General features: G+C 32.6%; 1 protein-coding gene across 1 annotated transcript; it reads left to right on the top strand.

Moving 5' to 3' along the window:
* The first annotated feature begins 1,439 nt into the window (after window positions 1-1,439).
* On the top strand, window positions 1,440-5,792 carry LOC132718193 (uncharacterized). Its single transcript, XM_060701827.1, has 3 exons — window positions 1,440-2,379; window positions 3,998-4,225; window positions 5,572-5,792. The coding sequence occupies exons 1-3, from the start codon at window positions 2,070-2,072 to the stop codon at window positions 5,790-5,792; spliced, it is 759 nt and encodes a 252-aa protein (XP_060557810.1). The 5' UTR covers window positions 1,440-2,069.
* Window positions 5,793-12,139: the final 6,347 nt, after the last annotated feature.

The raw sequence follows: 12,139 nt of genomic DNA, 5'->3' as shown, positions 1-12,139 counted from the left end.
TATCCCTCATGTACAGACTCAACCAAACCGAGTCTGCAATTTTCAAGTAAATTTGTTGTGATTAATGCTTCCGAGGGATCACTTTGTTTCCAGATTTATAAACTTTACAACAGCAGGTGTCAAGTGCTTTGTGGCAGCTGTAAAAAGTTGCTCCGTATTTCACTTCAGTGTTGTTATATTTTTCTGGCCCTGTGGAATCATTGATGCCAGCACTATTAAGTGTTGAGAATTGAGCACCGCTCAAGCCGGTGCTAGGGGGCGTAAGGAATGTTGCACTTATTCATTATCCCTTCCCTCATGTACAGACTCAATCAAACCGAGTCTGCAATTTTCAAGTAATTTTGTTGTGGTTAATGCTTCCGATGGGTGCTAGAGGGCGTGAGGGATGTTGCATTTATTCATTATCCCTCATGTACAGACTTAATCAAACCAAGATTGCAATTTTCAAGTAATTATGTTATGATTAATGCTTCCGAGGGATCACTTTTTCAGATTTTTATTTGCTTGTTTTAATATCTCCAATTTAAATAATAAGGAACTGCTAGATGTCATTATTCATTAGTTGTGGGAAATAGAATTGTATTATAATTCTAAATACATGTTTGGCACATATTTGTACAGGCAAAAATCCTCAGTTTTACACTATTCCCCTCGTAAATGATATTTAGTCAAACCATGTATAAAATTAGACACGCTGTTCTTATTAACTGATGTTTTGAATTAATTATATTTTGCATGTCTAGTATTATTTAAATTGTTTAATACAACCACATATGTTTAATAATGATATTTTTTGAAAATTTCTGTTGTTACATTATATATAACCTTGACTAAATAAAGAAATATTATATTGTATTGTGTTGTATGTAAGTATCTTGTAAAAAAAAAATTGTGTGGATGATATTCAATGACGATTTATGAATAGATATTGAACATTCTTGGATGTTGATCATTGTTAAACACGATTCATTTTGATTCTATGACATTTATATAAAAAGAAGATACTTTGAAAACGAAGTTAAAAAGTCAAGTTTTCAGAAGAAGAAAAAAAACAGATATCTCAATGCAATTCGTTCAACGTAAAATTTGTAAAACATTCTGTCTGTCTGAATTGCTTTTCAGTGCCTTTGAATTTTTGCGTAAAAAAACAAAGGTTATCATTTTGAGGTACTAAAGTTTTTCTGCATAAGGCATCTACTAGCCGCCTATCTTGCTTAAAGATTTGAAGGTAAAAAGTCAATCTAATATATCGTTTTAAGCATATTGGCCGATAAAGATCTCTGTCAAGCCCCAAGGGAGGAGATTAACAGCTAGATGACTTCAAAATGTTTGATATGGCGGAACACAAAAGCAATATGTATGAAACTGACATGAAAATATTACAGGCCATCCTGAAAATGTAATCTTCGGACATGAGCGTAAATATATTATTCATATGCTGTAATTGGTATTTGTTGGTATTTGAAATAAACTGTTAAGAATCTTCATGCCTGTATGATTCAGAGGATGCATTTTGCCATCACAAACGGAGTCACGTGAAGCAAGGAATACTAAGAAATAACTTTGTAAACTAGTGGGAAAAGACAATTGCTTGCGTCCTTAGACAATACATATTGTGACAAATGGAAATTAAATGTTAACATCATTCTGCAATTTGAAGTATGATCCAAAGTTTTATTTAAATTGCTGCCTCGTCAAATGAAATTTAAATTAAAAATAAACTGAAATGTAAACACTTGAAGCGGATACTTTTTGTCGTTGGATATTAATTGTGAATTAAAGTCAGGCTGGTATCGAATAAATAGAATCGGATAACAATAGTATCTAGTTACATTCGAATAATCGAAGTTGTATGGTGTAATTATTTATGCTATATATTTCACTAAGAAATGGACTTTTTCAGTTGAAATTAGAATTTCGTTCTTATTTGGGAAATTTCGTTACACGTACATGATTTTAAATACAGTGCGTTACTTTTTGTGTTTGAAAGAAGAAATTATTGCAGTTGAAGGGAGGATCTCGATGCAGAAGAATTAGTTATAAAGAGCATTGAATTTCAAAACGATACAATGCATTGGTTTAAAGAGAAGAAGTGGATTTGGATCCTTCAATTTATCACAATTTTTGTATTTAAAACAGTCCTTACCAGCAAGTTCACTCAGTTTACTCTCTCGTCGAGTAATGCACGGTATAATGATAATTTAGTGCAACATTTAAACACTAGAATAATACAATGTTTGATATTATGTAATGGTGCGGATGAATGTACGTCTGTTAACCACAATGCGGGCACGGGCGTTTGCGAACTAACAACATACGTTCCTGGGGTGGTGACACCTTCAACAGGAGCCGAATCCAATTGGAACGTTTATTATGATGGTACGTATCCTTTGAATTATTATATACAGTCGACAATCGTTATCTCGAAGTCATCGAATCCGTCAAAAAATATTGAAATAAACGTAAAGATAAAAATTAAAAAAGAATAACAGTGTAAAAAAATTACGGTTGGGCTGAAATTGTATCTCGAGATGCTGAAATTATCGAAATAAAAATTTCGAGATAAACAAATATATCTAATTTAGGTAAAGAATGTAAAAAATCTGGACTTTCAAGATTTAACCCAGATAACGAAATATCGAGAGAAGCGATATCGAGATAACCATAGTTGATTGTCTAATGGTGTACTGATCATGATTTATAAGAGACATAGTTTTTTATGTCGCCGCTGTGAGCATTTTCAAGCAAATATTTTATACAAAACTAATAGTTATGTGTATAAGTGTCTGCTATTCAGAACAGGGGGACTAATGTTACCGGTTTCAAATCACTTTCCTGTCAATGATGTGGGTTCAAATCCCGTCAGACTGTGGATTCTTTCACATGAGGAAAAGGACGGTCGGTGATTAGATATAGGTTGAAAAGAATGTACGCGGAGGGACAAAGTCTTTCCATCAGTAAAGCTGGGAAGTCGCCATATGAATTATTGTAAATTAAAATCCACTTATTTAAAAATCTTCCCGACAAGATGCAGACAACAATATTGGATCTGACTGCGCATACTACGTCGGACCCCCAGCATCGCCGTCTTTACCTGTAAAGATCCCATGCACTAAACACATGACAGGAAAGTTTCTGAAGATCATCCATGCAACTTAAATTACCAACTTTGCCTTTGTGAAGTAGAGGTTTACTCGGTTTATAGAGTGGGGACTACTTACTTCTTTTCTTTTCTTTCTTTTTTATGACCAGTTTCTTTATTTACTTTTTCATATACATTAATAAAACTGTATAATCTGGTGGATGAAATTCTTTCTTTAGTTGTGTTCTGTACTTTTTTAATGTGATTTCCATTAATCTTATGTATAAAAAACATGTAGAGCACTACAGTAAAAAATATCAAACTTTACTGTGAGACATACAAAAAATACATTAGTATTTAATTATTGTTACTACAATTTAGACACATATCCATTAAGCCTTAGCAATGTTTCTCATTTCCGCTGTTCTTCTCCAGAATTGCTATGGGTTTCACAGCGACACCATTTTACCCGATCAAGACCTGAAAGAACAATATCACTTAATCCTGATGATGTTTTTAAAGAATTTGCTCTACTTTGACTTTTGAACAGTCGAAATATGTTTTCCAATGGTCAAAGTGTTTTCTCAAGTACCATTTTCTTTTACTATTTATGTAAAATTCATCTGAATTGCGATGATACTGTTTCACATTGAATACTAGTATTCAATTCCACTTTTTTCTTCAGACATTTCTCATAAATGTTGTTTATTGTTTCTTTAGTCGTTGACGGATTTTTTTCCTTTTACCATTTATATTCCTTTTTTCTCTTTATTATCATTTTTTATTTCTTTTCTGCGACTAGGAACCTGTAAATTTAAAAATCATATTTGATTTGAGTTAAGATCTAAATAGTTAGAGCTACAAAAGGAATTGAAAATGCTAGTATTCAGGTCCATTTTCTTGCTTTTGTTTCAGATCGTTATGTTCCAGCAATTGACGAATGGCAGCAGTCAACATTCGTGCACGTGAATGGACCTCTAACAGCTAGCTACGCCACGGACGGCAACCGCGACAACAATCAAGTGAATGATGAATTGTACTGTGCCCACACAGCTAGTGGTTACTCGTATTGGGGAATGGAATTTAAGCGCGTTGCTGAAGTGTCCCATGTTATCATCTTCTTTAGAAATGCCTTGGGTATCAGTAAGTAAAATAAAACAGTAAGACTATAATTTGGCCTTATTTTATCCCCTTTTTGTCTGCTTTATCCTTTTGGACGGTGGCTGCCAATCGTACATACTTGGTTTTTAATTGTAGTCGGCCGAGAGTGCCTAGTGACGTCAATGATACGTCCGTTTCAACAGTATAAGGCCTATATGTAAACAAACTTCTTAATATTTTGAATAAAAAACCGGACGGCTATAATCCAATTATGCACAAAAGAGAATAAATTAGAAATATAGAAAAACAATATATATCGTCATGACCTTTTAGTACATTGTCGCTTGCACCTTGAAATATTAATCACATTGTGTATAAAAGAGTGGTTGAACAATGAACGATAGGAGTTTAGGATTATTATATTATACTTTTTATATATTGAAAAAAATTGCCTCTCTAAATGCTGAATTACGGTACTGTACATGTCAAGGCAATAACTTGCCATGATGATGTTTAATTTAATGATATTCTTTTGTAAAAAAAGTCACACACTATGCAGTTTCACATACATAATCATTAAGTGTACATACAAAATGGTTGGACCAAAAGTTCTAACAATATTATCGTTGGCCCTACATCATGTTTGAGGAGCTAGAACAAGAACACACGCAATCATGCACGCGCGCGCACACGCACTAATGCACATGCGCGCGCACGCACACACAATGAAAATTAGTATATTCTAAGGATATACTGTAGTGGGATTATTCAATGTATTCATTTTTTTAAATAGACTTTTTCTACATTTTAATAGTGTATAATTATATAGTATTACCACCATACGCTTTTAGTCATACTTTCAGATGTGAAATATTTAAATATACCTTGAAACTTTCCATTCATTCAGATTTTACAAGTGAAAGAGAAATCAATTCAAATATAATGGTCTTTTTATTTGATCTGTGTTCAATGATACATAGATTCGTGTAAATTGCCGTTTGAAATTATATCGTATTTTGATACAAATCATATTTTGAACGTTATGAAAAATCAGTCTTTGGTTGACATCTTGATGTTTGTTATGTACCTTATCTCCTATACATTCATTATGTTTACCTGTTCAAATATTAGAAATACGGAAAAGGATCGGCCAATCTAAACCAAATGTAAATAGTAAATAGTAGGGAAATCTTGCTTTATTTTGTGAGTATTTGCCTGGTTTTAACAGATATCCGGTTTGGCGTGGTATTGATATTGTGAATTGTATATGTATTGGCATTTGTTAATAATACAGATTGTTGTTATAGAATGTGTTTGCGTTCTTTTTTTCTTTAATTCTTTTTAATTTTATCGAACATTATGATATTCCTCTCTGTTCTCTGTTTTAGACCACAGAAATTCAAATTTGCGGCTGCTGATTTCGTCAACTCGACAAGATTCGGACAACAATATTGGTTCTGACTGCGCAAACTACACCGGACCCCCAGCATCGCCGGCTCTACCAGTAAAAATCCCATGCGCTAATCACGTGACAGGAAAGTTCCTTAAGATCATTCACAATGCGAGTGACTTCCTGTGCCTTTGTGAAGTAGAGGTTTATTCGGTTTAGAGAAACGCTCTTTATACATGTAGTCTCTGTTTTCTTTACAACAATATTATTATTGCAACTGCAGTGCTTTAAATATATATTCCGTATTTGACAAAAGTTAAAAAGAAGCATTTAAGTTCCAAGATGACCAAACAAATTGTGCGCCAGGGATTTTTATTACAAACATGATGGTCGCCCTTCAAATACCGACATTTGTAAATGTAAAATCGGTCAGTCTCGCAGTCGAAATCCTGAAATTTCTTTCAAATATAACTTTCAGAATCACAACTTTACCTTGTCATAATTAGAAAGTATCCCAAGGTTTTTGTTGATATTTGAATAATGGGCTACATCGACGATCGACGATGTAATCGTAACGGCAATCTAATGAAAGTGAACATACCTTAACTAAAAACGAAGACATCTAGCATCGCTTTATGAGTTGTTAGAGTGGATGGCAACAGTTTCCATAAGTTTTTCAAAATTAATATTGATAAAAAAACTAATAAAAAAGTGTCATTTGGATATTCTTTAATATTGATAAAGTTCTTTGTGATTAAGTTAGAACAGTTATATAATGAATAATAATAATAATTTGTTCTCTAGAAAAATTTGTAGATATTTGGCTTGCGTGACCCCAATTGATGAACGTCTATATTAATAACACGAAATCCTGCCATTTAGTTAAAACTTGAGATATTTTGAACAAAAAAACAGACATTTTCACGGATTTTTCCGAAGCTGTCACTTTTAACCTGCTCAAAATAGTCTAAAAACAGGAAAAACGAGTCCAAAATTACCTAATAGTATATAATCTCCAGTCAATGGACTATGGAACAGAATTAGTGCATTTATTCCATCTTGCTTGATGATATTTGAACTTACATTACGCTTGCTTCCACAACGGAAACCTACGTATTGCTGAATACAGTCATGCATTATGATTACTGAATGCACTATCATTTAATCGCAACTTCATGTGTTCCTTTCTGAACCATTAAACTCACATATTTTAATATGCTATTTGTTTAATTGCATCTTTTTTAAGGACAGCGTATAATGTTCGGTGTTTAAGATAACATTCTTTGCTTGCTCTTGATATAACTAGATGTAAAATGGTAAGTTCCTGAAAGTACCTTTAATTTGCTATAAATCTGCCACTTACATTGTCGACACTATTTCACAATAAATAATTGATTTTGATCAATACTTGGGCGAATTTGACGTGTCTTTGCATTCATATGCTGCAATATATTCACTTATTACAAATATAATGCAAGACATGATCAGTGTGCATTGACAACGAAGATGACACCGATAGCATTATTACAGTACGCACTAAGCAGTTGGCAGTAAGCATAATGCGAGTTGTAATATTTTGTTTTCATATTATGACAGCAGGTGTCGCTTTGTCGGTACATCCCGTTATTTTCCGAATGGTCCCGCTATTTGGCACGTGGGGTAAACAAAGTTACGTCCCCTTTATATAGGGGCGTATACCGGGGCTGACATGTATGTGGAAGATTTTGAGGAAAACAATTGAATGTTTTTGGAGATTCGGCCAACATGTGACGAAAATGCAATAGATGTCTCTTATTACTCATCCAACAAGTGGCAAAACACCTCTTATACATTGTTTATACAACTTTTTGAGCGTTTGCCGTAGTCGTATGTGCAATAGTGAAATTGAATTTAAAGATATATTATGCTCAAACTTGATATTTGAAAATATTGATTTTTGGTTCACAGTCTTTTTGTAATATAAAATATTATTTTTGCTTATAATTATATACATGCTGTATTATTAAGCATGCATCGATTCAATTATGTAATTTCTGTTTGGCTTCTAATTGTTTTAGGTTTGTCACTATTCATTTATATGCATTTGGCGACATTTGATCATCCAATATATCAATGAAGTTTTAACAGTCGAATATAATTTTTAACTAATAACCAAAGTGCATATGCACGCAGCAATGACTAATTGTACATGTTTCGTGTATTCTGGAACTTATTTTTCTAAAACACAATTTCAAAGTTGAAAATTCTAGGTGGCGACAGTCACGTATGTTACATTTCAGGGCATTAATGGTACTTGTTAAAGAAAAATACCAGCTAAAAATGTAAAACTGAGAGAGTCCCTATTAGACAAAGTGGCAGCCACCACGACATTGTGACCTCAAGAAAAACCTTCATATAAGAGCTAACCAGTGGAACATCAAATGCTGTGTTTTAATGAGAATGAGCGTTAGATATAATTATCTCCTTTTTAATATTCACCTTTGAAGATATATAAACTTTGAACTTATCCTGATCCATCTATAATTTCACCATTCATATTCCTAGAGTATTTTCCAGTTTTAGGAACCTGTCGCACGAAAACTGGAAATAGTATACAATAAGTATCTCAGACCAAAACCAGTTTATGTTCTGCCATATATTATGAGCTTGTGACATTGGCTGATTCACATTTCTTATGCAGACGCAACATGTTCTTTTTTGTTCATTCATTTAGGTTGCATTCATTCTTTTACTTGGGAACACACACCATTTTTTTATGGATTACTCTTCTGCGGATATTTCACAAGTTTTATGTTTAATCACAGGAACTTGAAATTCTATCACTATTAACGATAATATGCAAAATAGACCCCCTATATACTGTTTTTTTATAGTATATAGGGGGTATATTTTGCATATTATCGTTAGTAGTGATAGAATTTCAAGTTCCTGTGGTTTAATACTGCTTTAGCCGGTACTAGTATGGGCTATAGGGTGTGTGGACGGTAGCTTGCATTTGCTGTCTTAAATACGTACATGTCTCATTCTTGATTTGTATAAATATAAAGATACATGTAGAACAAAAAAATGTGATCAAATGTTAAAAATTTAATTATAAAATGCAGCTAAAGCGATAATGAAACAATTTCGATATGATATAAAATATGAGCCGCGTCACGACAAAACCAACATAATGGGTTTGCAACCAGCATGGATCCAGACCAGCCTGCGCATCCGCGCAGTCTGATCAGGATCCATGCTGTTCGCTTGCAAACACTATTACAAGTAGAGAAACTGATAGCGAACAGCATGGATCCTGATCAGACTGCGCGGATGCGCAGGCTGGTTTGGATTCATGCTGGTCGCAAACGCACTATGTTGGTTTTGTCGTGATGCGGCTCATATATTCCACTGAAGATTGACATATCAAGACTGGTAATAATTTTTGAATTAGAACCATTTGATGTTGTTCAGATTCAGAACCAATAAGTTATGTGCAACATCACAGACCATGTTTTCACCAAACATTTTTTAGAATAATCATTTATAAGCTGAGTTGCAACAAAAATCACTTAAAAGGCTAGGAAAAGGAGATAAGCCAATGAAGTCTACTGCCCAATATCTTGAACTGGAAATTAACATTCTCTATGAAAAGGGCATTCTGGGTACCGGTAATGCTAAGGCACTATTGAACACCATCTGGATCAACAACTGTATACTATTTGGTCAGAGAATTATGATTTGAGGTACAGCAAAAAATATAGTTGCACAATTTTAAAATCATATAGTTTTTAAAATCATACTGTCAAATTTCTTATCAAGTTTCAAAAACCTTGATTTAATAAATGTCAAATAAAAACAATGATTTATAAAAACAATGACTTATAAAAACAATAACTTTAATATAGACATAAAATTCACAGCCCTGTTTTAATTTTACAAACCATGAATCAGCAAATAAGTGCTCCCACTGAGATTTGAACTCAGAACTCCTCTTATGTATGTGATACAATAAAAGAGGCATTTTTAAAATTAAACTACAAGAGCTTAAAACTTACTAACCATGGCTTGTTATTTAAAAGATTAACATTCTTCCTACTTTTTTGCATCTATATATAGTTTTTAAATAGCCAAATATTTAGCACATAAGAATTTTTTAAAAAAGCACACTTAAAATGTTTTTTATCATCCGGATTACATATTTCTGAAAGATTTTGTAAAATATTGACAATTTTCTATTCCTTATGGTTCTTGTTTTAGCAATCTAAGGCATGTGCTGTTATGATAAATGAAAAAAACAACAACACTAAATTGAATTACCAACAGGAATAAATTCTGTCATGTACGTAAATTTTGCTTCTATAGGAGAAGCAAGTAAATAACTGCATACATTGTGTTAAAATGTAACAAATTCGGGTAATTTTACGGAACTAAATTTCAACATTGGTACTGTGACATCATATGATGACGTCATGAAAAAGAACGCATGACGTTACGCGGCAAAACAAGTAAAAATGACTAAAATCACTAAAAAAGACTGGTTTGACATTTTTGCTTGTTAAATATTTCAGAATAATAAGAACTACTTTTTTACTGCGCACAGGCCAAAACTTTCAAAAACACATTACAATTTAACTCTGTTCTAAATGAAACTCTTTTATAAAAAAATCGATAACAGGATAAATAGAATGATTGGTGCTATGGATGGAGAACTTAAACTATCTGGCCAAAGGCTCACCAAAAAAATTCCTCCGCCTTGCTAGATCCAAGGCACCAACCTATTAATTATTCTCTATCACTTCAGACATCAAGAAAATGGCGAACAATGCAATCAAAAATGTAAAGAATTTTAGTGATATGTAAAATAACATTGATAATACAAATAAAGATTCATTTCTCCCCCTCTGCTTTTACCATGGCTTGGGACATGCTAGAAGTTAAAACTGCACACATCCAGATATTTAAATTTCTTCAAAAATCAATCCAAATTTAGGAAAAGTAAAAAAAAAGATATGCATACTTCTTCCATTCAATTCAAAATTAGCTTATTACAAATATTTAAAAATATTGTTATATTAATTCTACGCACTTATTAACAATATAATATTACGCAGGTACTAAATATTTTAATACATAATAGGAAATAAATAAAAGTCTTACTTATGGCTTTGTAAATTTTAAAAAGTTTTCTGAACTTCAAATCTGAATATTTAACTTAATTATGCAACATATAATTAATTTTATTTAAATATGAATCTGGAAGTGTGCTGTTTTACAACTAGGCAGCATTGGGAGAAGTGTAGCGATTGACCTTTTCGAAAACCTAGCTGCACATCATTTTCCAGTACTTTACATATGAAGATCTTGGGAATTACACCTAATGAAGTATATAGACGATATTCAAGTTTTTTTCTATAAATACATGATTTATTTTCATGGAGTGGTATGAAAATGAAAAATTTCACGAGTGGTGGTAGCTACGAGTGAAATATGATAGTTTTCATACCACAAGATTTCACCGTTTATCTATCGCAAATTTTACACATTTATTTGTTGATGTGTTAAAATTGAAATAAGATATCCAAATCAGTGATTTTATCGCTTGATAAAATAATTATCCAAATCAGTGATTTTATCGCTTGATAAAATAATTGTTTGTCATTAAGATGTGCATCATTATGTCACTCGGGCTATGACCTTGTGATATAATTCATCACATCCGAACTCCAAACAGTGATTTTGTTTAGCTATAAAATCACTATTTGAGAAAATCACATTTTCTTTCATGGAATTATTAATAAATAGAGGATATTTGTTTAGTTCGGTGTAAGATCGGAATATATTTCACCGAGTGAGCACCAAAAGGTATATTTCACGAGTGGCGCAGCCACGAGTGAAATATGAATTTTTGGTGTTCACAAGGTGAAATATATTTCGATCTTACACTAAACTAAACAAATTTTCTTTTTATTACATGCAAAGAAACGTTTTAAAAAGACATAAAACCTAATACTGAATGAAAAGCGCGCCAAATAATAATACAACGTGACGTCATTTACGACGTCACGTCATTAAGTTGGTACCCAGTACTGTGCACGCTGGTATTTCACTGAAACAACATAAGGGGCTTAAATTCAAAACGGTGAAATTATCAAAGTGGTAATTTCACTGTTTCAAACAGTGAAATTACCAGTTTTTATATCACTGATATATTTCTATAAACCACCGAAAAGCATGTAATAAAAAGATCTAAGAATGAAATAATCATTTTATTTCACTTTAATCCCGAAAAGGCCAAAAACATACAGATCGTTACATTATTATACAACATTTCATTGAATTCCCGAGAGCTATGTACAGAAAGTACCGGAAAATAGCGTTTAGCTAGTTTTTCAAATTATTAACCTTTGATTGAAGCTCTGAAGAATGGTAAGTCTGTCACTGTACAGGATATGGTTTAGATAGTCACGCGTTTTGGTTTTGCTACACATCCCCCACCATTCCATAATCAGAGCTTCAATATCCAATATCCATGTCTGACCAATAACCGGAGAAAGTTTTGGTCAAAGATTGGGCCTTTACGTTAA

This window comes from Ruditapes philippinarum, unplaced genomic scaffold, assembly GCF_026571515.1.
Source record: "Ruditapes philippinarum isolate M1 unplaced genomic scaffold, ASM2657151v2 ctg143_1_1_1_1, whole genome shotgun sequence".
In the NCBI taxonomy this organism is placed as follows: Eukaryota; Metazoa; Mollusca; class Bivalvia; order Venerida; family Veneridae; genus Ruditapes; species Ruditapes philippinarum.
Note: the sequence above shows the minus strand (reverse complement) of the source record. Positions and strands in the feature narration are given on the sequence as shown.